This window comes from Dermacentor albipictus, unplaced genomic scaffold (genome assembly GCF_038994185.2).
Source record: "Dermacentor albipictus isolate Rhodes 1998 colony unplaced genomic scaffold, USDA_Dalb.pri_finalv2 scaffold_13, whole genome shotgun sequence".
In the NCBI taxonomy this organism is placed as follows: Eukaryota; Metazoa; Arthropoda; class Arachnida; order Ixodida; family Ixodidae; genus Dermacentor; species Dermacentor albipictus.
In genome coordinates this window covers 10,474,635-10,500,149 of record NW_027225567.1, presented here as the reverse complement: position 1 = coordinate 10,500,149, position 25,515 = coordinate 10,474,635, and the positions used below count along the sequence as shown (strand labels likewise).

General features: G+C 45.8%; 1 protein-coding gene across 8 annotated transcripts in view; it reads left to right on the top strand.

The window, feature by feature from the left end:
* LOC135915697 (organic cation transporter protein-like) overlaps positions 1-25,515 on the top strand; it is a 268,323-nt gene that overhangs the window by 227,469 nt on the left and 15,339 nt on the right. For all 8 annotated transcript variants that reach the window (XM_065448831.1, XM_065448830.1, XM_070528580.1 and 5 more), the window contains 2 exons: positions 6,032-6,216; positions 9,913-10,052. In XM_065448831.1, coding sequence (XP_065304903.1) covers positions 6,032-6,216; positions 9,913-10,052 — 325 coding nt within the window. The remainder of the gene's footprint in view (positions 1-6,031; positions 6,217-9,912; positions 10,053-25,515) is intronic.

Sequence of the window (25,515 nt, the reverse complement as noted above, 5' to 3'; positions counted from 1 at the left end):
GTCCTTGAGCTGGATTCTTCAGAAAGGAGGATATTACTTGCACGATAAATCGAAACGCATATTTACCTACCTATCAAAAAGTTATTATTAAACTCTTAATTAATGACTTAACGGAACATATTGCAATTTGTTATTTGTAACCGGTGAGTTTGAAAGGCGCCTCGACTAGGAATGAATTTCCAGAATGACACCCGTGATGCGCCATCAAACTCACCGTAAAAACGCAATCTTGTTGCACTTAACAAACCGCTCTTTTATGCATTGAAGCACAAAAGTAATTGGAACACCCATATATTTGGTCCCATACTTTGGAAAATAATATCTCGAAACTAATGCCATCCTTGAAATTCATTTGAAGTGGAAAAACGTCTTGCAGATTTACCGACTTCATTCATAAATCGCAATATGTGCCTTAAGTAATTACATAAAAAGTTAATTTGTGAATATTTGCTAATTAGTTGAATGTGTGTTTGAATTGTTCGTGCTAGTAATGTCCGCTCGTTTGAAGAACCCAGCTCAAGGAAAACAATTATGCTATCTGCCACAGGCAATTTTTTTTTAATTTTGTAAAACTTCAACATGACTACAAGGCCGTGTACTTGGAGTTCGTCGAAGACGTAACCACTGAAAAATCAGCGTCTTCAAGAGGTGCATATCCCGATTCCGATTACGCAAAGCTATGTACATCACGAGTTTTCCAACGGCAGCACCAACTGCGCAGCATCTTTTGTTATATGTTTTTGTTTCTCGCTGTATATTTGAGTGCGCGTGTTGAATCTGCAAGTGCCGGTGGTGTCCAGATTGTGTTTGGCAACCCGTTCACCAGGGCGAGTGCCTATTTTCCTGACGTCACTAAACAATAGTCCAGTGCACGGGGTGTCCAAGTGGTGCATGCACCTGCAGCCCCCAACTGGCAATACATGCAGCTCTTGGAGTAACCGTATGAACACTTAATCCTGAGCCGGAATGAAGATTACTGACAAAAGATCTTTAGCTTGATGCTGCTGGCCCATACATGAACTTAGCGAAAATCATTGCGTCACTTATGATGTGTCCTCTGTATATTCAGTTTAGAATGAAGTAGCAGTCGTACCCTTCTTGAGTCGCCTTAACTATTAATCATGAAACCAAACTGCTAAACTTCAAAGCATTCGTTAGAACAATTCTCGAATATGCTGATATTTCATGGAACACGAAGCATGAGGTTATAAACTAGAAGGCATCCAAAGAAATGGTTCATTTTTAACAACTGTGAACTTTCTGAGTCACCCGCTGAATTACTAAAGAGTGCTGGCGTTCTTATCCTAGAGAACAGGGTGAAAGTAGCACAATTAAAGCTCCTGTAGCAGCACAACCATGCTCCAAATAAGTACACTACTAGATAAATTTCTATAACGTCAGCAAGGCCGACACGTTAACAAACGTTCTTTTACACTCATTGAATACACGCATCATTTTACCTGCCTGAATTATTCGCACTCTCCGACAGCAATAAGGAACTGGAATAAACGCAATTACTAATAATACATATTTGTTAAACCAGTTCGCAACAATAGTCGAGGAAATTTTACTGGCACTGCATGAATAAGTCACATTCTTAGTATGCCTGAAGCTGTAACTTCTACTAAATAATTCCTTATTTTGTACGACTCATTTATTCGGCTTTTTGTCATGTGTAGCATATGTTGAATTTTGTACCCCCTGCATTGTACTTGTCTAAACCTACTGATCTTTCTTTTTTTGTATTACTACAGGCCGCAGTCAGGTCCAACCGGTATTAATAACAAAAAAACATAATAAATGAACGGTATATTCAGCTCACAAAAAGACAATGTCACCGGAAAAAAGAAAATAGTTTGATAAAATAAATCGCCGATGATTCTCCCTAACGCGAAATTCGAGCGCAGCTGGTGTTTTCAGTTCGCGATATACTGAGGCATCGCACCGATCACCGCCCCGACTGGAAAAGCCGCGACGCGCGGCGCTGTAATAGACCGGCCACGCAGGTGCCGCGTCCCGGCAACTGCAGTTTATGCAACCGTAATGTTTACCGCCAAACGTTTGCGGCGAACGCTGTGCGCGAAGGCGAGCTTTCTGGTTCTTTGTTTCTTTCCTCTGCACGGCCGCCGCTGCCGGGAATGCGTAGTGTTCCTGTGTATGCTCCCGCAGAGAGCATAAGGGAGCATGCTCCCGCAGGGAGCAGGGTGGCGCTCGCACCGCTATTCGCCGAGCGCTATCACGTGGTGCAAAATGACGTCAAATGTTCAACTGCGTCGCGGCGAAGCCAACTTTATTGGCACGGCGCCCACTCCGTCAGTGCCATCGAACCTGCGATCAGCGGACCGTCGAGCAGGCGTCGCACTGATCGGCTCCAGGTTGCAGGTACGGTAATCGACGATATTAAGTTAATGACTTTGCTGAAGTGCTACAAAACACATCATTTCGACACCTATATTCCAGTATGACGGGGTGCAGCGACGCAAACTGCGTAAATCACACGGTAGGTGCCAAAGCCTTTTACGTGGTGCCGTGAGGACAGGCCAGACCGGCCGGCTCCGAAATTATATGCGAGGTGCGTTCGCCTTGTTTACAAAGGTGAGTTCGGCTTGTTTACAATAAAGCAGCATTTATCTCGAGTAACACTCCTGTACATGCTGAAATTCGTACGCCTGGCATGAAAGGTTGCTCACTCGTATGGTTTTTGGCGTATATGTGCAGCGCGACACAGACACGGGACAAAGAATGAACGACACGTCTTTGTCGCGCTGCACGTATAAGCCAAGAATTATAACTTACCAACTCACCCAATTCGCTGTATTGCTTGTACGATTGTTCTGACTATGCGGCTGTAGAACAGTGTGAGCAAAGCAGTAAATGCTAGCAGATACAATTTGCCCGCTGCACCCTAGTTTTTCTCTACTCTGTCTTTTTTTTGTCTGTGTCCTCATTTTTCATGTAAGGTCGACTGATCTGCTGGCGTTCATTGTTTTGTAGTAAGCGAAAATATCATGCGCTCCCGCTGATGAGACAGCTGTGATAGCTTCTGCATTTACCGCCCACAATATGTTGCTTGTTCGATCAGCCTTTGTCGACTAGACGAATGTAAAATTATTTTTGTACGTTTAGTAAGCGCTGTGTTATAGTAATTTAACCTGAGTAGTATGAAGAGATAAAATAAAATGTGTTGTCATATTACAGTCTGAAATTTGTGAATAATTACTTTGCAAGTTTGCCATCTTATGTGATCAGTGAAATAAAGATAACCTGTTGTTACTCTTAATAACCTGTTGCCTTTCCAGTGTCTTTGAATTCTGCCCCCCAAGGCTCCAAGAACCAGCACTCAACCCCTGCTGTCACCAGACATCGTTCATCAATTCCCTTGAACGAAATAAATTTGATGTAGAGGGTTGTGCATCTTCAATCTTTTTCCACTTGCAGATTTGCTGCTACGAAGCAGCTGTTCAGTTTGTGGTATGAATCGTAAAAGTAAGTTTTGCATAAAATGTGCGCTGTGAACAATTGAAATGCGTTTAAATCTACGTGTCTGAACCTCATATATCGAAAACGTGCAGCAGCAGTGAACGACGGTTAGTGATCAATCACGGTCACGGTTAACGGTCACTGACATAACTGCAGGCATGACAGTTCTCTTGACGACGATCATTATTTGTCTGGTTTCTGCAGACAAAATGCGCTCACAGAAGTGTCCACCATAGGTGTGTGAAGTTTTCTTTAAACACCCTTTAAAAAATTTCGTGCCTTCCTACCTCCGCGAGAAAACTTCATATGCATGCTGAAAAACATTGCAACGGTTTTTGTTGCAAGGTAATGCACGTTTGCATGCGCACTTTTGAGTTGTTCAATAGACGGGCGTACTCGGTCTTTTATTTCGATGGGTTCCTACTTCATATATCTACGTTCGTGCGTGTGTTTGCATATGTGCGTGTATATATGTACATACAAATTAAAAATTGGGGGGGTTGGCACCTCTCCGGCTGCGCCAATCGTTCTAGCGTAGCCTGCATTAAGAGTGTCATCTTTCTCAGCGCTTGCGAACAATTGCCGCATGTAGCTCGCCACCAGCAGACAAAAAAGCAAATGGAACACCGTGCGGCATCTGACTCCTGCGCGCACGAGGAGCTGCTTCACTGCAGAGCTGGTACACAACGGCAGACCTATGCGCAACTCTGCTCCCTGCAGGAGCAAATACACTAGGAACGCGCCATCTGGTGGAGCTTCAAGGTGGCTTTCTCCGCTTTCCTTTGCGTGCTTCCGCTACACCCTCCTCATCCGCTTTCCTCCTCACGCTTTCTTCCACTCGCCGTATTTCATACCCCGCTGCGCTCCGCGTTCGCCCTTTCATCTTTCGCTGCGCTCGTTCGCTCGGTTCCACCGAGGTACAACGCCGAGGGCCGCGAACGCTCAACGCAGGAAGCCTGAGAGCTGCGCTCTAAAAACGCAAATACAAATAATGTGTCGCATAGTGTTGCATAATGAACATGTTGCATACCAAAGTTGATGTTGGCAATAGTATTAACGAAGGATAGTAGTGAACTAGTGGAAACACCTACTCATGGTAGTTTGTTCCAACAGGCAATGGCGGCTGGAAACAAAGAATAATTGTGTGAGTTTATGTCACTTATGGTTTGTTTGACCATTTTGCTGTGACCCGTGAGAAGTAAATGTCTTGTGAGGTCGTGAAGATAGGCAGAGCGACTTCAAGTGGCCATTATAGAGCTGATACATAAATTTTAACCTCGACAGGAGTCTAGATGGGCTGGTGACTGCAGATTAGCTTTCATAAATAACTGGCCTCTCGTATTAGTATTCGTTCCAGTTTATCAATTAAATATTTCTGATGCGGGCTCCAAATTGTATCGGCACACTCTAAGGTAGGTCTTACTGCACTTTTAAACTTTGAATTTGACTGGAGCTGTTGCTCCTTTTCAAAAGTGACAATATACTCCCGGCTTTGTGACCAATTGCGTTGTTGCCCGCCGGGTTGTTTAGTGGTTATGGTGTTGGACTACTGAGTACGAGGTCACGCGATCGAATCTCGGCCACGGCAGCCGCATTTCGATGTGGGCGAAATGCGAAAACACCCGTGTACTTAGATTTAGTTGCGTGTTCAAGAGCCCCAGTCAGTTCAGATTTCCGGAATTCCCAGTAGAGCATACCTAATAATCAGATTGTTCTTTTGGCACGTAAAACCGCATGATTAATTTTTTTTAAATTTCGTTATTGTGTGTTTCACAACTAAGCTTATTTATCATAGTTTCCCCCAGGTGCTTTATGCATGAAGTTTTGGTTATTTGGGCATTGTATATTGCATGTATAAAGAGGACGGAGGGTTTTTTGCTACTGAATGAAATGTATTTTGTTTTAGTAGTTTTTAGTGTCACACCCTATACATTGCACCACTCTTGAATAGAATGCAAAGAGTCATTTAACGTAAGTTGATCTGCAGAGCTTAGCACTCACTTATGGCGCAATCGTCTGCGAACAATCGTGTATGTACCATAGGGTGAAAAAAAGCATTGTATGTCGTTGATGTAAATTAAATGTAACGTGGGCTCCAAAACAGACCCTTGCGGCACAGGAGAAAAAACAGTAATTTTTTTCAGAGAAAGTGGAATTCACAGTCACGCTTTGTTTCCTATTAGTAAGGTAACATGAAATCTTGGATACAACATTTTTATGACTAAGAGCTATATCTTTTACATATGCCGAGATTGTCCCGTTTACGTTGTTCATATATTAATTATAGTATCACTGTGCAACCTGTGATTTCTACAGTCAATTCTAGAATCCGCATATCATTGTTCAAACCACTATTCTATGTAACCTTGCTAACATACTCGTATATCTTTGTTAGTTATTCTTTAGATTTACTTGTTGTCACCCTTTCCCTGTTTTGATGCTATGGGAAAATGGCAGTAGTTCTAAATAAATTAATGAATAAATAAAAAGGAATCGGAAGAAATGCCCTTCTTCGATTAGAACTAAGTTATTCCTCTTCACCGCATTGCAGACACTCCGAGCTGGGTAAAGATCGGATCCAACGTACTAGTGCGATTCCTGGTGCTGAACGCGGGCTTCATCAAATGGATCATGGCGCTCGAGGTGTTTCCGACGTCAGCCCGCAGCTTCGGCTTCGCCTGCGTGCTCACCTGCTCACGCTTCGGTGCCATGGTTGCACCTTTCCTCCGGGACCTGGTGAGGATCGCCCCAAGTTTTCTTGCAATTCTCTCGCCACGCTATCAGCACCGTTTACTTAGGTGCAACGCCTGGGTTCACACACAAAAATTATGGAGTGCGCCTATGTTATCCACATTAACAGCTCTCGAAGGAGGCACATTAGTGTGCATTAGCCTGCGGGATGTGTATCAACTGTGAGAGCGATAATTGCTTTTATGTGTCACAAGTGTGGCAAGAAATGTTCTGTGTGCTCTAAGAGGACATTGGCTTGGAACAGTGCTTCCGCGCACTCGATCCCGTCTGGACGCGCAGTGTGAGAGCGGACAAACCTTGTCTGTTCGCAGGTTCAGTGCATTTCAAGCCGTCAAAACATCACATTCACTCTGTCTGTCTTTCAGAGCTTAGACCAGGTATTCAGAGCCCCCACGATACCATAACTACCCTATTCAAATATCTCTACTTCGCTTCACGCCAAAGGCGCCATTTTTAGGAATTTTTCGTAGGGGGGGGGGGGGGGGGGGCTTCTACGTCACACGCTCTCGTATGCTAACCAGCAAGAGCTCGCAAAGACAGGCAACGCACTGGAGCACAGTTACTGCAGAACCCCACGCTAGCAAAATGGGAAAAAAAGAAGCACAGTTTCTGGCAAACAAAAAATAAAGACGGAAGTCAAAACGGCGGAACATAGCACGAGACACCTGGGAATCTCTTTCGAACTTAATGCATTGACAGTAGCAGTCAACAAATCAAGCCTAAGAGCTGCCCTTGATAAGTATGTTGTACGCTCGGCCTGAATCAATAGCGCGTTATCGTTGACTGCTGATTATCATTTGAATGGCAACGAAACATTATTTAATAAAAGTATATGCGCAAGCAATCTGTACGCCAATTCTCGGGAGATCCCACGCGTATATAGAGGCCAACATGACCGGAAGGGTCCCCATTTTTTCCCTAATTCCAGCCGAACCATGTAAAACTTGCGCACATCAGCTCGTGTACAATATCATAAGTGAGCCGTGTGCAGTGAAGGGGCTCGACCCACTCTAATTAATCGAGTAATAACAGGATGGCCTTGAACTCCAGCTTGGGCACGGTAACACTCCGCCACGCTCAGAATGTCAGAAGTTTGGCAGCGTGGTCCTGCCGACGCTTCAACGCCTAAAGGAAGACGGTACTTGATAACCTACAAACAAGAGTACCCCAAACGCGTGTTTGCAACAAACATTCGCCTCTAATGACCGAAGATACTTCCTTAGACGTAACGACGTCGCACTACATAGTCTTGCAAAATAGTGCACGTAAATCCGAAGGAAACGCAACGACTTGGGTGTTTAGAGTGCTGGCTAATGCTATTTATTTCTGTCACAAGCAATGACGCGCATCAGAAGATGTTATTAAGCGAAAACGCGACGAAAAAGCATCCCTCGTATCACCACTTCGTAAGACGGTTACACGCCTTCTGCTCACATATCCACGCGGCACTGAACTCATAGAGATGTGACAACAGATTCCTGAATGGTGAGAGAGATGAGCAGGCGGAGCAATTTGCGGCCCAGGCTGAAAGGCTAATAACGCCTCCTGTAATACACATGAACCAGCCAATAGACCCTCTTCCTAAAACTCGAGCTGGACTGTTCTTTTGACTGTGGGACAATGGCTTTTCCACGTAAGAGCGATCAAGTGCTTCGCACCGAGTTCAGCAAGCGCTTATTGGTTGCAGGTGATAAAAATGTGGCCTGTAGGTACTACGTACTTTTAGAATCGAAATAATGAGAAGCCTGATACGCTATGGAACTGATTACTCGCGTTATAAGGCCAACCTAGGTGCGCAAGCACCTCGTACGCGAGCACAAATTTTCTGCGAACAGTATTATAATCACGCGCTGTTCACACCTCACATGGGGCGAATTGGGACGGGCTCGAACCGATAGGGGTCTACATTAGTAAGATTATAAAGCTGAAATTGTAGCGCCCAAATAATGACTTTCAAACAGTGCAACCTAATAAGAACAAGGAACCGGGCATCACCACTGTCTATCGTTCTTCCGCCGCCCAGCTGTGGCGAAGATCGCCCTCCCTTGAATGTCCTTCACGTTTGAGCGCCCTGCCGCACCTACTCGGTTGCGTGACAGCGCGCTGCGAGTACAATGACGGGGCGCTGCACACAACTCGAGGCTCGTGCTTCGGAGCATTCGAGCACTGCATCTATGAGTGGCACTCACCAGCTGCTCTCAGGGCAATGCTGCGTTTGGGCTAGTGGCCTACATAGTTTCTTCGCCATTCAGCCCTACTAATGATGACCATATGGAGGTTTCTTCTTTTTTCAAGGGCACGGGCCACATGTCGCCGAGCAGCGCGAATCAAGTAATAATGAGTTGTCGATTGAGCAACGAATTACGAATGGTAGCTGTGACATGGCTGTAAGAAAAACTCAAACCTGTCGGTGTATAAGTGGGTAAAATATGCATGTATTAAATCCGTGACAATGGCTGTAGTCGGGTTAGCTGTGAAGGTGAAGTATACGGGGTATTGTTATTATTTTTTTAGAAAGTCCAAAATATTTATATGTCGCCTGTGTCAGATAGCACAATTGTAATCCTTGATAAAAATTGCCCGATGAGGAGGCCATTACTTCTACGAGACGTAAAAATGCCTAACTAAATAGCTCACATAATTACCCTAACTTTCTACTTAATTAATTTGCGGCACATGTTTCTTTTGCGAATTCTAGCTAGTGAGTTCACAAGGCCTATCTTCTTGAAACGACTTCTCTGGACTGCGCCAGTTTAGAGATATCAATTCTCAGCTGGTCCGACGAAATGCATTGGTGTTCCAGTTAGTCATGTGCTTCAGTGTATAAAACAGTGTTTTCTTAAAAGAAGCAACTGGAACGCCAACGCTTTTCGTGAGACATATTGAAAACTGATATCTTCAAACTGTTGCAGTCCTGAGAATTCGTTCCAAGTGAATACGCTTTGCGAACTCACCGGCTATAATAATTACATCTAATTATGTGGCAAAACGTATTTTAAAAAAGTAATTACCGAAATTATGTTGATCATTTAATGAACCATTTATATTTCTTGTAGTACTAATGGCCGCCTCGTCCAGTAATTCAGATTTTCAGATTGTTGGGTTTCACGTGCCAAAACCACGATTCGATTATGAGGCACGCCGTGGTGGAGGAATCCGGAATGATTTGTACCACCTGGGGTTCTTTTACGCGCACCTAAATCTAAGCGCATGGGTGTTTTCGCCTCCATCGAAATGCGGCCAGCGGGCATCCGATTCCGCGACCTCGGGCTTAGCAGCCCTTGCTAGACAGCCCCTAAGCAACCACGACGGGTGTAATTCAGATCCAGGGTTAGAATTGTGCTATCTGGCACAGGGGATTTTTTTTTATTTTGGACCTTCTAAAAAAAGGCACCCGCTATATGCTACAAGTAATGATAGATTAAGAACGCTGCATTGGTAGTGGTTTTCACATAGCACTCACACAAAAAAACAAGAACTGCCATTGTTTCTGCGTGTAGTCGTTTCGGTAGCGTGCCGATAGCCAGTAAAAACGTATGGCAGTTTTGTTTTGTTGTTTTTTTTTTTCTTTCTCCTTGATGGCATTGGGGTTACAGGTGCCAATATGTTACGAACAGAGTACTGCTACCCCAGGGTAGCGTTTCCTTCATTCGCTACTCTCTCAGTGGCCGATACGCGCAGGCTGAAGTCACAGACCCGGCCGTTCAGTTCGTGTTCCCGGCGCTGTTTCTGTTGATCTCGGCTGGAATCAGTCTTCTCTTGCCTGAAACACTGAACAAGCCACTGCCTGACACCTTCCACGAGGCAGAGAGCCTAGACAGGTATGCTGCTTGTTATTTTATAACGTGAGGATACGTTGACAAAACTTTTAAAGCACCAAAAAATTATTTTGTGTATCTTTATTTATTTGTCATACTCTGTGAACCAGAGTCATTATGGATGGTAGTGGTACAACATATAGTGCAGAGTAAACAACAAATGCAGGGGCAAAAGAACAGCGGGAAAAATGTGTGCAATGCAAAGGTTTCTTACTATACTATATTAGATGTGCCATTAAAAACAAACAGAAAAATGCAAAACGTTCCTAGTTGTGCAATGTTGCTAGCTACCTTGATGAACACACGCGGATCATTCGACTTTCACCTGTATATTTGCTTCTAAGAACCGCACTTGCACTTGGCATGGCATTCTGAGTGCTGAAATTTTGTTATTTCATTCGCTCATTGGTGTTCATGTGTGTACGCCGTGTAGCCAGTTCAACGCAAGTGCTCGTGTGTCTATTGATGCATTCACTATGTTCTATTTTCGTAAGTAACTTCCTAGATAACTAAAAAGCGACAAAACATTGCGAATTCATCAGGAAAGGATAGCATGATTAATTAGAGAATATTTGCTATTCCATTAAAAAGTAACCTTGTGGAGAAGAACAGCTGAAGAAAAAAAATCGCAGTGCCGCCAGATGGCGAAGTATTAGACAACTACACGAAGTAAGGGTTGAAGTTTTATCGGCCGTATAAATAGCAGTAAACATTCGCTTACTAAGTTAAACTGACAAGCATGATGTGGCGCGCTCACAGACCGCTGACCGCCCACTGTCGCGGCGCTGGAAGAGCGCCGGCCTTCACGGGGCGCCCGAAACTGGGCGCGACTTCCAACACTCGGCGCGCACAGCGCGCATGAAGCCGACGCGTGTCCTTTGTATACGAGGCACACGCGTAAATAACCACGAAGAGCAAAATGGGTGCCGTCACCAGCGACAACGACAGTGGCACTTCGTGGGCCTTGACTTCAGTTTCACTGTCAGTCGATGGGAAAAGGAACAGAGGCGAAGACTTTGCGCGGCCGAAGCCGTCCAAGTTCTGCCTGGTCCCGCTTCCGAAGCCAGATCTCGGGAGCGTTCTCACAGCGCGACAGTACGTGGTGGTCCACGGAATGAACAAATCATCAGTTGTATCGCTTTGAAGAATTTCACTAGTACCCTGGAAATCTCTAATTTTGCTGAAAAAAAAACACGTTTGGACAATATATCTCTCATTGCTCGTTTACTTCTCACGCATCTGTAAAATAAAATAAGACAGAGAATAATGAATAAAACTCCGTTTACGCTAAAGAGAGCCTTCTCTCTTGTAAACTCCCTCTTAAAAGTGATATAAAATTGAGGCTATCTCTCTTCCATCCCCATTTTGTGAGGAAGCGCGCTGTAAGGGAGCACGACTCTCAAGCATGGTGTCTCTAGGTAGGTCGCAGACCTTAATATACCCTTTACGGCTCATTTGCGTTGGCGGTGAACTGTCATGTTATTGGCAGCATAAACAAAATAAATTTAATGCACTGAAGTAAGTGCAATATGCAAATACACTTTGAAATGAGGGCTAATGCAAGTGCAGTAAGGATTCAAGCCTTCAGCATAGCGAAGGTTTATTGGTTTCCGTGCAGGAAAAAAAATGATACATCAGAATAAAGGATAAAATTGTTTACGTAATGTTTGTCGTGCATTAACGCTTGTAGAAAATTTGACGCTGCTGTTTAGGTCTAGTAAAAAGGTTAAATGTGCTTAAATTCACTACGATAACCCGCCGTGGTTGCTTAGTGGCTTTGGTGTTGGGCTGCTGATCACGAGGTCGCGGGATCAAATTCCGGCCACGGCGGCCACGTTTCAATGGGAGCGAAATTCGAAAGCAACCGCCTATATAGATTTAAGTGCACGGTAACCACCCCCCACCCCCCCTGGTGGTCCAAATTATTCTGCAGTCCCCCACTGCGGCGTGCCTCATAATCAGATCGTTTGTTTTATTTAAATAAGTATTTTTAATAGAGAACTTGACCATAGTTGCACATTTGCATATTATTCAAATTGCTCCGTCCTTAAAAGCTCCGACGGTGCGACAACTGTGGCGTTATCGCATATTGCCAGTAGCTTGCTCGCAGCAAACCAGAAAATTAGGACATCCGTACCATGTCTTCTCGTGAGTAGGTGCCCCTCACAACTCTCAGCACGTGTGTATAACGGAAAGGAACGCAAAAATACGTAGTATGGTATGGCAGCACGCTTTCTTGGTCGGGGATTAGCCGGACGAGCTAGATTGGACAGACCGCGTTCCACAGCACTCAAAAAGGATGTGGGATAGCCGCTTGCCGAGAGATCACCTCGCACGTGGTCTAAGTCAGTGGAACGACTTTCTGCTGTGGTGCAAATGCGGTTCGTATGGTTGAGCAGTGAGGCAGCAACCGACCTTTTGTGAGCGTCTGAATGAACGGATTGAAAGTTCAGGTAGCGGCCAGTGTGTGTGTCCTTACGGTATACGCTGAACGAGAGCCGTCCATCGCGTCTGGTGACAAGTACGTCTAAAAAATGGAGTCTGCTGTCGACTTCTGTCTCAATTGTGAATTGGATGACCTTTTCCTGACTGTTTAGGTGCGCAGTGAACGAATCCAAAGCACTGCGCCGAATCAGACAGAAACATTCGTCCACATAGCGCAGAAAAACTTTTGGCCTAGGACTGAAGGACGCGAGAGCACGCGCAGATTGCGACTACGCATACATCGGTGAATCGGGCAACTTCAAACAGAGACTGAGGCAGCATCAGAAAGATGTCGCAAAGAAACGTACAGTTTCGAATGCCCTTGCCGAGCACAAGGATGCAACGGGCCACAAGATTGACTGGGATCGCTCGAGAATTATCAGCCAAGAAAGAAACTTGAAATCGCGGCTGTATCTGGAATCGCTTGAGATACAAAGAACACGTCACACGCTCAATCGAAATGAGGGAACCCTCCCCCCGTCATACACGCGCTGCTTACGTCACGTTCTGAAGTATACATAAGCTTCCATGAACCTTCCGTCATCCCATTGTCAACAAGGCTTCCGTAGCGAACCCGAAACGTCCTTTAGATTTATTCATTTTTTAGCACGTCTGTTGGTCGGTGTCCTACCGTTTTATTGCTTCATGCTTCATCCCGACCAGACGGGCTTCCGTCGAACCCTCGATTTCATGTAGCTACATCTACTAGATGATTGGACTCGGCTTGTCACTTGCGCTGAAGTGCACGCACACACGGCCCAGCCGGCGTTCCATCCATGGCGAGACTGAGCGACCGAGCGCCGGCGAAACAGCTGTTAACCATCGCATACACACTGGCGACCCTTGCGACTGTGACTTCCGTCACACGCGACCGATGTTGCACTTCCGGTTCGATGAAAATCGCATCATATGAAACAGGCGTCAGACTTGCCAGCGCAAGGCACTACTGGTAACAAAAGCACCTCCAGCGCTCGCCAAATGGGTGTCGCAGTGCTACAGTTGACGTGTCGAGGGAGGGCTGAGCCCCTCCTTAAAGAATGGAGGCGGGGCCGCCCCCCCCCTCTCTGGGTGTAAGAAGGAAGGGTGTAAGTAAAGCTTACACCCTTTCTACTGACTTTAAGCACTCCGTGCAGACGTCCTGTTCTTGCGGGCATTTTGCCGCCGCGTGCTTATGACATATTAGAGACTTATTGTCTTTTCTAGTACGCGAAAACTCTTCTTTTTTTTTGCGAGCCGCATTAAAAGGATAGTATCGCTAGCGTGGCATACGCACGAACCCTTCGACCTTGTTCCTCTAGTGACGGAGAACCAAATGACAGTAAAACAATCATTAGAGCTTTATTTGCAGAATACATATTTCATTTGAATTATGCAGTCAGGTAACAACATGAAAATAGCAACTGTGCAACCAAGCGGTCTGCTCGGGAGTTTGAGCACTCGCCACTCAGGTGCAGCTCTGCATAGGTTGAGCCCTGTTATGATTGGGGGTTCAATCCCATCGCTCGTGATCCGTTGTCAAGATTGGAGTCGGACATGAATTAGAAGGTAGCTGGCCCATGCCGTTGTCCAAGTTATCCACGCTGAGGACGTTGATGAAGGGAAGGACTGCTTCTCATCGAGAACGAGGAATATGGGATTATTTACAGCATTTATATCAGCCTAACATGACTGCTTGAGAAAGTACATCAGTCTAACATGACTGCTTGAGAGAGAGTGTCCTGAGCAGCCGCACAACAGCGGTTTATAAACACTCGGACCTCCCCCGATACCCAGGTGACGGAAACGGCCGTCCAAACACCGTAGGCGAGTTGACCAGGCACCGTAGGGGAGACGAGGCACCGTAGGTGAGACGACCAGGCACCGTAGGCGAGTTGACGACGCACCGAAGGGGAGACGAGGCACCGTAGGGGAGACGACCCGGCACCGTAGGGGCATTTATTCCCCGAGCTGCAGCGCGCCCGCCGGCAGCCCAATGTCTGGCGTCTTGGTCGGCACGTGGGAAGCGGTCTCAGTAGACGTTCCCGCGGGCTCAGTAACAATAGTTGGTCCGCCGAGCCCGTTTAGCCACAATGGCGACTTCGTCAAACTCGGCTCCAGCGACGGAGAGTCGAGGACGCACGTATTGTTCACACACAGTCGACTTAGTCACGCCGTTGCTAGGGGTCTGCGGCGACGCTCCAGGAAAGTTGCCGCCACTGGTGCAACTGGCCGGCAAAACTTCACTGCAGCTGGCCGTTCTTAACAGCGCTCACGATTCGTCAGTTATAACTCCGTTAAGCACTCAATTGCAATTTTCAAATGCCGAAACTGCTCTTCCTTGTGTTTTTTCCTTTATGAATTATATATTTTATATATATGCGCAGCTGCAGAAAACTCTAAAATTTTACCATCATTTCAATAGCGATTTTCTGGTCATGGTCCTGGCAGGCTACAATACCAGAAGCACCTAGACCACTGGGCGATATGGCTTTCAATGCGGCAGCGTGCCACACCATGAAAGTTAAAGAACATTGTCAGTGTCTTACAGTTTTATCGGTTACTTGAACCTAAGTGAAGTAACATAAGGAATAATTTAGGTAGCCATCTGTCCACGTAATAATTAAGACTTGAAGAGTTGTTTACACGCTTTTGTTTTCGCCAAAGCATCTATATTTCTGGGGCTTTTGCTGCAGTTCTTTGTTACAATAAATTATTTTGATACTGCTATTGATATGTGAATATATTTTGCTGCGTGTCTTATAAAAAACTAGCGTTCCTAAATCGTAAAAGACAATCTGGAAGCAAAGGCGTGGTCGTATGTGCCATTTGTGTGTTTTGAGTGGGCGTCCAACACCAACTGCTTCATCAAAAGGTATTATTAAATGAGTATGGTGTTATTGCATATCATGTTGACCGCTAATACAGATGAGGACAGGGGAAGAGAACACAAAACAATGGCACGGTTGGTAACTCTATATAACTTTACATAGCTTCATATCTGTCAACCATAAAATCGATTTTTTCAAGTACATTTCGCATGCGCATTTAGATCTGGTTTTAGAAGAGTTTAAATGAGCTCTTCAAAGATTTTTCTGGTACAATAAAGCTTAGGTAAGCCACGCTGACGAATCCCCTGGAAAACTGTTACGTTGTGGTGTGTCCAAGAAAATGTTATTAACTTTACCGGTCTAGAGGTCATGTTAAGCTAATTCCTAAATGTCCGCTGAACGCCGACATAACGGGTAGGGCGTTGGCACTAGCTGAATTGTCTGTGGGAGAACTAGAAATTGCCTTCCGAACAATGAAGCACAAACACAAAGTCAAACTAACAGACAGGCACGCTTGGACACGCCTGACGCAGTCGCGGCAAGTCAGGCCAAAGAAGGGGAAAGCGGAGTGTGCAACATGGACGGACGGACGGACGGACGGACGGACGGACGGACGGACGGACGGACGGACGGACGGACGGACGGACGGATGGATGGATGGATGGATGGATGGATGGATGGATGGATGGACGGACGGACGGACGGACGGACGGACGGACGGACGGATGGACGGATGGACGGATGGACGGACGGACGGACGGACGGACGGACGGACGGACGGACGGATGGATGGATGGATGGATGGATGGACGGATGGACGGACGGGCCCGCCCGCCCGCCCTGTCTGACGCCTTTCTTTATTAGGATTTTGTTGCTTTTTTTATGGAGGACTATGGTGGCTGTGGAGCCGCTATAGATATCTTCCAGTGTTTTTACATATGGCTCGTCTACACCCTGATTCCGTAATGCCTCCATGACTGCTGAGGTTTCGACAAAATCAAATGCTTTCTCGTAATCAATGAAAGCTATATATAAGGGTTGGTTATATTCCGCAAATTTCTCTATCACCTGATTGATAGCGTGAATATGATCTATTGTTGAGTAGCCTTTACGGAATCCTGTCTGGTTTTGCTTGACAGAAGTCTAAGGTGTTCCTGATTCTATTTGCGATTACCTGAGTAAATATTTTGTAGGCAACGGACAGTAAGCTCATCGGTCTATAATTTTTCAAGTCTTTGGCGTCCCCTTTCTTATGGATTAGGATTATGTTAGCGTTTTTCCAAGATTCCGGTACGCTCGACGTTATGAGGCATTGCGTATAATGGGTGGCCAGTTTCTCTAGAACAATCTGCCCACCATCCTTCAACAGATCTGCTGTTACCTGATCCTCCCCAGCTGCCTTCCCTCTTTGCATATCTCCCAAGGCTTCCTTTACTTTTTCCGCCGTTACCTGTGGGATTTCGAATTCCTCTAGACTATTTTCCATCCCATTATCTTCGTGGGTGCCACTGGTACTGTATAAATCTCTATAGAACTCCTCAGCCACTTGAACTATCTCATCCATATTAGTAATGATATTGCCGGCTTTGTCTCGTAATGCATACATCTGATTCTTGCCAATTCCTAGTTTCTTCTTCACTGTTTTTAGGCTTCCTCCGTTCCTGAGAGCATGTTCAATTCTATCCATATTATACTTCCTTATGTCAGCTGTCTTACGCTTGTTGATTAACTTCGAAAGTTCTGCCAGTTCTGTTGTAGCTGTAGGGTTAGAGGCTTTCATACATTGGCGTTTCTTCTTCAGATCTTTCGTCTCCTGTGATAGTTTACTCGTATCCTGCCTAACGGAGTTACCACCGACTTCCATTGCACACTCCTTAATCATGCCCACAAGATTGTCGTTCATTGCTTCAACACTGAGGTCCTCTTCCTGAGCTAAAGCCGAATACCTGTTCTGTAGATTGATCTGGAACTCCTCTATTTTCCCTCTTACCGCTAACGCATTGATCGGCTTCTTATGTACCAGTTTCTTCCGTTCCCTTCTCAGGTCCAGGCTGATTCGAGTTCTTACCATCCTGTGGTCAATGCAGCGCACCTTGCCGAGCACGTCTACATCTTATATGATGCCAGGGTTAGCGCAGAGTATGAAGTCTATTTCATTTCTAGTCTCGCCGTTCGGGCTCCTCCACGTCCACTTTCGGCTATCCCGCTTGCGGAAGAAGGTATTCATTATCCTCATATTATTTTGTTCCGCAAACTCTACTAATAACTCTCCCCTGATATTCCTAGTGCCTATGCCATATTCCCCCACTGCCTTGTCTCCAGCCTGCTTCTTGCCTACCTTGGCATTCAAGTCGCCCATTAGTATAGTGTATTTAGCTTTCACTCTACCCATCGCCGATTCCACGTCTTCATAGAAGCTTTCGACTTCCTGGTCACAATGAATGGATGTAGGGGCGTAGACCTGTACAATCTTCATTTTGTACCTCTTATTAAGTTTCTCAACAAGACCTGCCACCCTCTCGTTAATGCTATAGAATTCCTGTATGTTACCCGCTATATTCTTAAAGGGACACTAAAGTGAAAAGTGATTTCTTCGGCATCAGTAAATCACCGTTCTACAACACCAAAAACACCACTCTTACAATGATAAGACGTTTGGTAAGCCAGAAAAAGTGTTAGAACGAAATACGGGTGGCGACGCCTACTTAAGTTCACGCACCTGGGGGCTGTGACGTCATGGATTTTGATGGCATCTTCTAGGGCCTACTAATTATATATGGCGGTACAGATTGAGTATGTTGTGTTCTAAAGGAACCAAATATTAAACACGCCAAGTTTCGGGAACCTTTATTCAGCCAACGCGGCCCAAATGCGAAAACAAACTTTGGAATCCCTGACGTCACGCTGACATACCGGCGCTGGCGTTTCGGCGCGAAATTCAAATACTGATACTTTGACCTTCATTTTCTCGTCTAATATGCAAACTATTTTCTTGAAATGACTGCCTGCAGGGTTCTCAAACAATGCTTTGTTAGTCTAAACTGATTTATTGTTTCCCTTTAGTGTCCTTTTAATAATCAGGAATCCGACGCCTAGTTCTCTTCTCTCCGCTAAGCCCCGGTAGCGCAGGACGTGTCCGCTTTTTAGCACTGTATATGCTTCTTTTGTCCTCCTAACCTCACTGAGGCCTATTATATCCCATTTACTACCCTCTAATTCCTCCAATAGCACTGCTAGACTCGCCTCACTAGATAACGTTCTAGCGTTAAACGTTGCCAGGTTCATATTCCATCACCTCTTACTAGTCTTTATTGCGGACATGTTTACTTTGCGCCTGCTCTCGCTGGAACGAATGCCTTCAAGGAGGCCAGTGGTGCCTAAATCGATCGCTGGGCAGATATATGCACATTCTAATAAAACATGTTCCATCGTTTCCCTAGCTTTACCGCAGCAAGCACATGCTTCTTCTTCCTTTTTATATCTCACTTTATAGGTGCGTGTTCTAAGACATCCTGATCTCGCTTAGAAAAGTAATGAGCTTCCCTTTGAGTTATCATAAATTATTTCTTTCCTTATTTCATTCTTTCCTCTTAAGTAGTTACTCATGGCAGGTTTCTTTTCCATTGTCGCCACCCATAAGATTATTTCAGCCTCTGAATTTCCACATCACATTCTTTGTTGCTGTGTTGCTCACCCCACAGGCTGCATATTTTCTGGGAACCTCCCTAGTTCTTTTTCTCAACTGTGAGCCAATGTTTTATTGCACAGACACCTCAACATTCTCGCAGCTCATTTAGTTTCTTCCGTATTCCTCAGTCTTTCTTCATCTTCAATTTTACTGTGAGCTTCCCTCACTTCAAAACTAGTCCAGCCAACTTATTTTGTCTAACCCACTCCTGCAATAGCCCCAAAAAGGGGCTGCGGTATGTATAAATAAAAAAAATATCACCCTGCACAGCTTCATAAGTAGTGTTCCCGTGAGCGCCCAATGCGAGGCGTCCCACTGACCTTTGGTTGCCATCGCGTCCTACTTGTACCCCTGATTTCAAGCAAACAACCGCATTTGCAAAAGTAACTCCTGGAACCATTACACCTTTCCGCATACCCCGTAGCACCTCGTACCTATTCTATCCCCATAGCGCTCTGTGCTTCATTATGGCTGCAGTTCTCTTCCATTTTACTGTAATTGTTTTTTACCTGTGTTTCCATATATGTATTGCCCTCGTTTATCCATATACCCTTGCATTTATATTCTTTTACCCGAGGTATTTCCTGGCCCTGTATTGACACTGTCTGTTCACTGTTTTCATTGAATACCACCTTGAATAACACCTGATTTTCTAACACAAAATTTCAAACCTAAATTCTTGCCTTCCTGTACACAGATATAAGCCACATGTTGCAAATCACTTTGCTAGTTCGCTAGCAAGACAATGTCGTCTGCATAAAATAAACCTGGAAGCTGCTGCTCTACTACTGTACCCGACTCTTTGTACGAGAGATTAAACCCAATATTGATTCCTTCTAGCGCCCTTTCCATCTTCATGTACATCATAAACAGCAATGGTGATAAAAAGCACCACTGCCTCAGTTCCTTGTTAATATCAACCTTCTACAGGCTCCTCATCCCTTCCCATGCAACGCAAACAGTATTTTCTAGGAAAATCTCTCTAAATAGCTGTAGACAATCGTCACCTAAACCTCTTCCAGAATATTCCACAAAATGTTGCGGTCTACGTTGTCATAGGCTCCTGTAATGTCTAAAAAGGCCACATATAACGGTCTGCTTTCTACTTTTGATATTTCAATACACTGAGTAAGAACAAATAAGTTATCATCTAAACGCCTACCTATTCTAAAGCCATTCTGAAGTTCTCCCAAAATACCATTATTCTCTGCGCATGCTTGAAGCTTTAATTTGATTGCCTGCATTGCTAGCCTGTATATTACCTATGTAATGGTCAATGTTCTATACGAATGAATTCTATCGTTCCCCCCCCCCTTGCCTTTATAAATTAAATTCATTCTCCTTTGTCGCCAACTGTCTGGTATTCGTCTATCTTTTAAAGATTTTTTTGCACTTCTTTCACCAGAGCTTCCTTACTTTTCAGTCCTAGTTCATTAATCAGCCTAACGGGAACGTCGTCTAGCCCTGTGGCTGTGCGCTTAGGAATTTTCTCTTCCGCTTTCTTCAAGTTGAAATTTGTCAGCACCAGCTCCTTTTCCACTTGGGTCTCTTTCATGCTCTTTTTTTTTCTTCGAATACAAGCTCGTCATTGCCTTGGAACGATTCGGCTTCTATTTTTCGGGTGTAATTTATTGGCGCTTCTGCTTCCAGTCTGTTTCCATCTTCGTCTAGCATATGTTGTTGTATTGTCGTTGACTTGCTGCCTAATAATTTTATGCGGTTCCAAAATATTCTAGGTGCGGCTTTCCTTTCTCACGTATTTCTGACAACCAACGTTCACTTTCACCTTGTATGTTTGCTTGCACCAGTATTTGAACCATAGACTTTTTCTCCCGGTATATTTCCCATTTAGTGGGTACTTAATACTGCGGCAACTGCGCCTTCTTTGCCTGCCTGTGCTTTCGAGATGGTTTCTGACGTTCGGCGATCGCTTCTCGCATCTCCCTGTTCCACAAGCTTTTCCGTTTGTTTTTTCCTTTCCAACGAACATGTTCTTTCTCTTTCCGTATTTCTGTCATTACACTTAGAAGCTCACCATATTCCCACTCCTTACTTGGCCACTTGCCAAGTTCTTCAACTCTAGTGACTACATTTGCTATTTGTTCAGCGTTCAAATTTGGACTGGCCATTGTGCTTTCCTTGCTCTCTTTTCCAACTACATATCCCATTTTCAAACAGATGCGTTTATGGTCACTCCCTATGCTGCTATACCCTTCTTCATCGATGAGCATTTCTCTCAACTTATCATGAATTCCTTCTGTCATCAGACAGTAGTCAAAGGTTGATTGCCGCTTTCCCACTTCCCACGTGACCTGCCCTTCACACTTAGGCCCTATATTGATGATAATGAGGTTATGTTGCTCACAAAGGTCTAGCATTGACTTCCCGTTGTTGTCGGTATAGCCATCTCCTGTATGTGGGCATTCACGTCACCTAATAGGATAATTTCAGCACCATTTCCGAAACCCTTATTATCAGCTCTTATGCATTCCACTAACTCTTTATTCTTCTCTGTGCAATTTTTTCCAGTCCACAAATACGTAACGCCCGCCCAAGTTTTTTTTCCACTCATTGTACCTGATAACCAAAGATGCTCTTGACATTTTGAATTTACTCTTTTCCATTTGTTTCCCTGGTGGATGAGCTTTCTGACTGCCCCTCTCTTTCTTTCCCACTTAGTTATGTTGCACCCTTCCCAAACATATATCTCAATCACTGGCGGCTCTTCTGAGTCTCTAAGGTGCGTTTCTGTAACCGCATACACCCCTATTCGTTCGCTGTTTGACTGCTCCTCAATCTCTGCCCCCTTTTCCTTTCTTCTGCCGCTCTGCATGTTTATGTAGCCTATTGGATGGCGAGCTCTCTTTTTTCCTTTCCTTCTTTTTCTGTTATTGACGGTGACGCTATGCTGGGGTTCCCTTAGCCAACCTTCTTCATTACTACCTACTCTGGCCTCCGGAGTGCCCGTAGGCTTCCTAAAAAGCAACAGCGCGACCAGCAAGTCGCCAGCCCACTTCTCGTACAAGCCTGTAATTGAAGTGGATCCGGTCTCGTTGAAACCCACCACACCTTCTCACTTCCCTGTTTACTTCGACAACCTCGAAGCCTTTCTCTCGGCTAATTTTCCATATCACCTCATTAGCAAAGACTACGGCTCTTTGTACCTGACTCTCACGTACAGGCACCTCCGGCACCCTCCACACCGTGAAGGGACAGCTCGCGCTAGTCACCCGCTCCCGTCGCCAAGCGCTGGGCTAGTCCTGCCCCTTTCCTGTTTAGGAGGTCATTTAGCCAACCTGCTACTATGACAAAGTTGCGCACGTGGGCATTTTCAGTGAGCTTTACTTTTGCTCGCTCCATGACAGAACCCAGTGTGCGCCCTGGAAATGTCCCTACCACCACTCTTTTATCGCCTTTCACTCTCTCCAGAATTGCTTCTGAGCACCTATCCAGGTTTGAGTCGCCGGCGATAATCACCATTTCCCTCTCTCCTACCTCTCCCTGCTTTCCCTTGTCCTTTTCCACATGATTCAGATTTGACAAGGGGCATTGACCCATGCGCTCCTGCTTTTACCGCGTGGCGGCCTCAAGGTAGGTGCTGCTCTTTTCAGCTAACCCCTCACCACGTTGCATGCATTCCACGTACTTTGCTGGCACTCCCTCTCCTGTCACGTCAGGGGACTGCGTTCCATTGTCACGATGATTCTCGTCCACAATGGCGGCCCTGTTCAGCTTTTCCTCGGCTGCTTTAAGTCTTTTTCCATTACCTTCCATGCATCACGCTCCCTATTTAGCTCACTTTTGAGCTCGTCAATCTGTTTGACAAGGTCTTCCTGGAAAGCCTCCATTTTCTCCAGCCTTGCATCGACATCGCAATGTGTGCCGATTGACTCGGTTCCCTCTCCATTCTCATCCGTCCCCTCATCTGCCTTGAGGGACCCCCCGCGCGCTACCTGCTTTCCCGGCTTTCTTGACATGTATTGCGCGGCTTTTTCTAATGCAAATACTGTAATACTATAATAATGCAGAGCACGTGGCAAAATACGATACGCACAGGATCTAAATCCTTAATATGTCGCAAAGTAATTCTCACCAATGTTTTAAAAGCAATCAATGCCGCAGAGACTTAAGGTATGACACGTTTTCGCACGTGTTAAACCACGCGTCCACGTTCTCACTTTCCTACCAACACACACACAGTAAAACGACTACTAGCTATTAGTCTTGCCACTTCCAAGCTACTATTTAAAGGCTATAAAGACCCAGAGAGAGAGAGAGAGAGAAACATTTATTGAATCATAAAATGGAATTCTCGCGGATCGAGGTCTTCTCTTCTTCACGCTGTCTTCTCGTCGAAGGGAAGCCTCTTCAGCACGAGTGGTCCCTCAGTCCAGGGCTCCACTGAGTTTGGCCGCGTCCCTAGCGTGCTCCACCATCCTTCTTTGGACGGCGAGCTCGCAGCTGACGAGCCGGCTCTCCCAATGCTCCGCACTCGGGGGTTTATGATCGCGGAATGCGTCGTTTCGTTCGCACTCCCAAGTTATGTGATAGAGTGTGGGTGTAGCCCCGCACCAGGGGCAGGTGTCCCTATACTGCGTTGGGAACATCTTGTTGAATATGAAAAGGTTCGGGAAGGTGTTTGTCTGGAGCCTACGCCAGCCCATTGCTTCCTCCTTCATCAGCGCTTTATGGGGTGGTGGGTACTTGAATCTAGTCCCGCTGTAGTGTTGCAGTAATTCCCGAATAACTGTCACGGAGGATCCCGGCGTAACTAGCGCGGTACTCCTGCTGCTGCCCAGCCCGGAATCTATTAGCTCGAGCTAGACCGTCCACCGCCTCGTTACCCCTTATGCCCTCGTGTCCAGGTATCCAGATCAGATTGTGTTTGATTTTCGCCTCCTCCGAGGAGTTACCCCCTCTGAGGATCCTAAGGGCAGTTTTGCATATTCTGCCCCTCATGTAGTTGCGACAGGTCTCTTTCGAGTCTGTGAGAATATTTAGCGATTTATTCTCCCTATATCCTTGCATCGCCGCCAGCGCCACGGCGATTTCCTCGGCTTCAGCTACGCTCCATATCTCGGCCAAGACGCACGAGACAAGCTTTTCCTCCTTGTTCATTACTACCGCGATGGCCTTTGCCTCGCTTCCTATTACACTTATGCTCGCGTCCTCGAAGAGAGTGTTCTCTTCTCTAGCCACCGTTTTTTCTATGTATTCGGCCTTAGATTTCCTTCTGCCTTCGTGGAGCCTGGGATCCATGTTCTTCGGTATAGGCTTTACGTTAAAGTTTTTCCTAATTCCCGCCGGTACGTCCTCGTACCGGTCGACGTCTCCTATTTCGAAGCCCAGCCTACCGATCAGGTTTCGCCCCGTGTAGGTCCCCGTTAGTCTTTTCATTTGCGCTTTCCGCTGTGCTTCCGCCATATCGACGAAGGCGTTGCTTACCCCTAGTTGCATCAGCTTTTTGTTGGAGGTGTTTCTCGGCAGGTGCAGCGCCGTCTTGTAGGCTTTTCTCAGGACGACTTCAATCTCTTCGTTGGTCGTTTTAGTTCTCACTTGGTAGGGTAGCGAGTACATGACTCTGCTGACGATCAGGCTGTTCACGAGCTTGACAGTGTCTTCTTTTCTCATGCCGTGCCTCTTCTGGGAGACCCTGCTTATCATTCTGCTCACGTTCTCGGTCGACTTCTTGAGGAGGCCGATGGTGTGGTTGCACTTTCTGCTGCGTTGCAGCCACATGCCGAGGACGCGTATCATGTTGCGTTCGGGGATGAGTTGTCCTTCGAGGCTGACCTCCAGTTTCGCCTTGGTGGGATGTCTGCCGACTCTTAGCAGTTCGGACTTTTCGCTGGAGCACCTGAGGCCCCTCTCCTTCACGTAGTCTTCGACGCACTTGGCCGCATCTTGCAGCGCCGCTCGCTTTTCTTCCAAGGTTCCAACATTCCCCCCGGTTGCACGTGCTGAAGCATGTGGTGCGAAAGGGCGCTCTGACTATCTTGCAAAACCAAATGTACGCGAAACACACCCGCACACACGAAAAAAGAGAAAAAAAGAAGAAAACTACCCAATTATTATTTAAAGGCTAAAAAATCTGCAAATCAAAAACAGAAGCAAGCTCAAAACATGCACAAAAACTTATGATTTCGTCGCCGCCATGGAGCCCTAAAAAGCGCGTCCATCCACCACAAAATCTGACGTCAACCATCCGATTGCGCGCAGCGCCCCCGGCTTGTTGATTTCCGAAGCTTCCATCCCTCTCAATAGGTATAGTGGGCGGATGGTAGACTAGCAAACAAATAACATATATCGCAAAGAATAGAGAAGAAAAAGGAGCTTTTTCCTAGAGCAGTCTGGAAACATAAGGAACTGGGAAACGTTATTCAGCAGTAGATAAGACAGGCATGGCAAAAAATTTTATTGGAAAGAGGAAACCAGGTAAGTGGTGGAGCAAGGAAGTAAAGCAAGCTACAGAAGAGTGTAAGCAGGC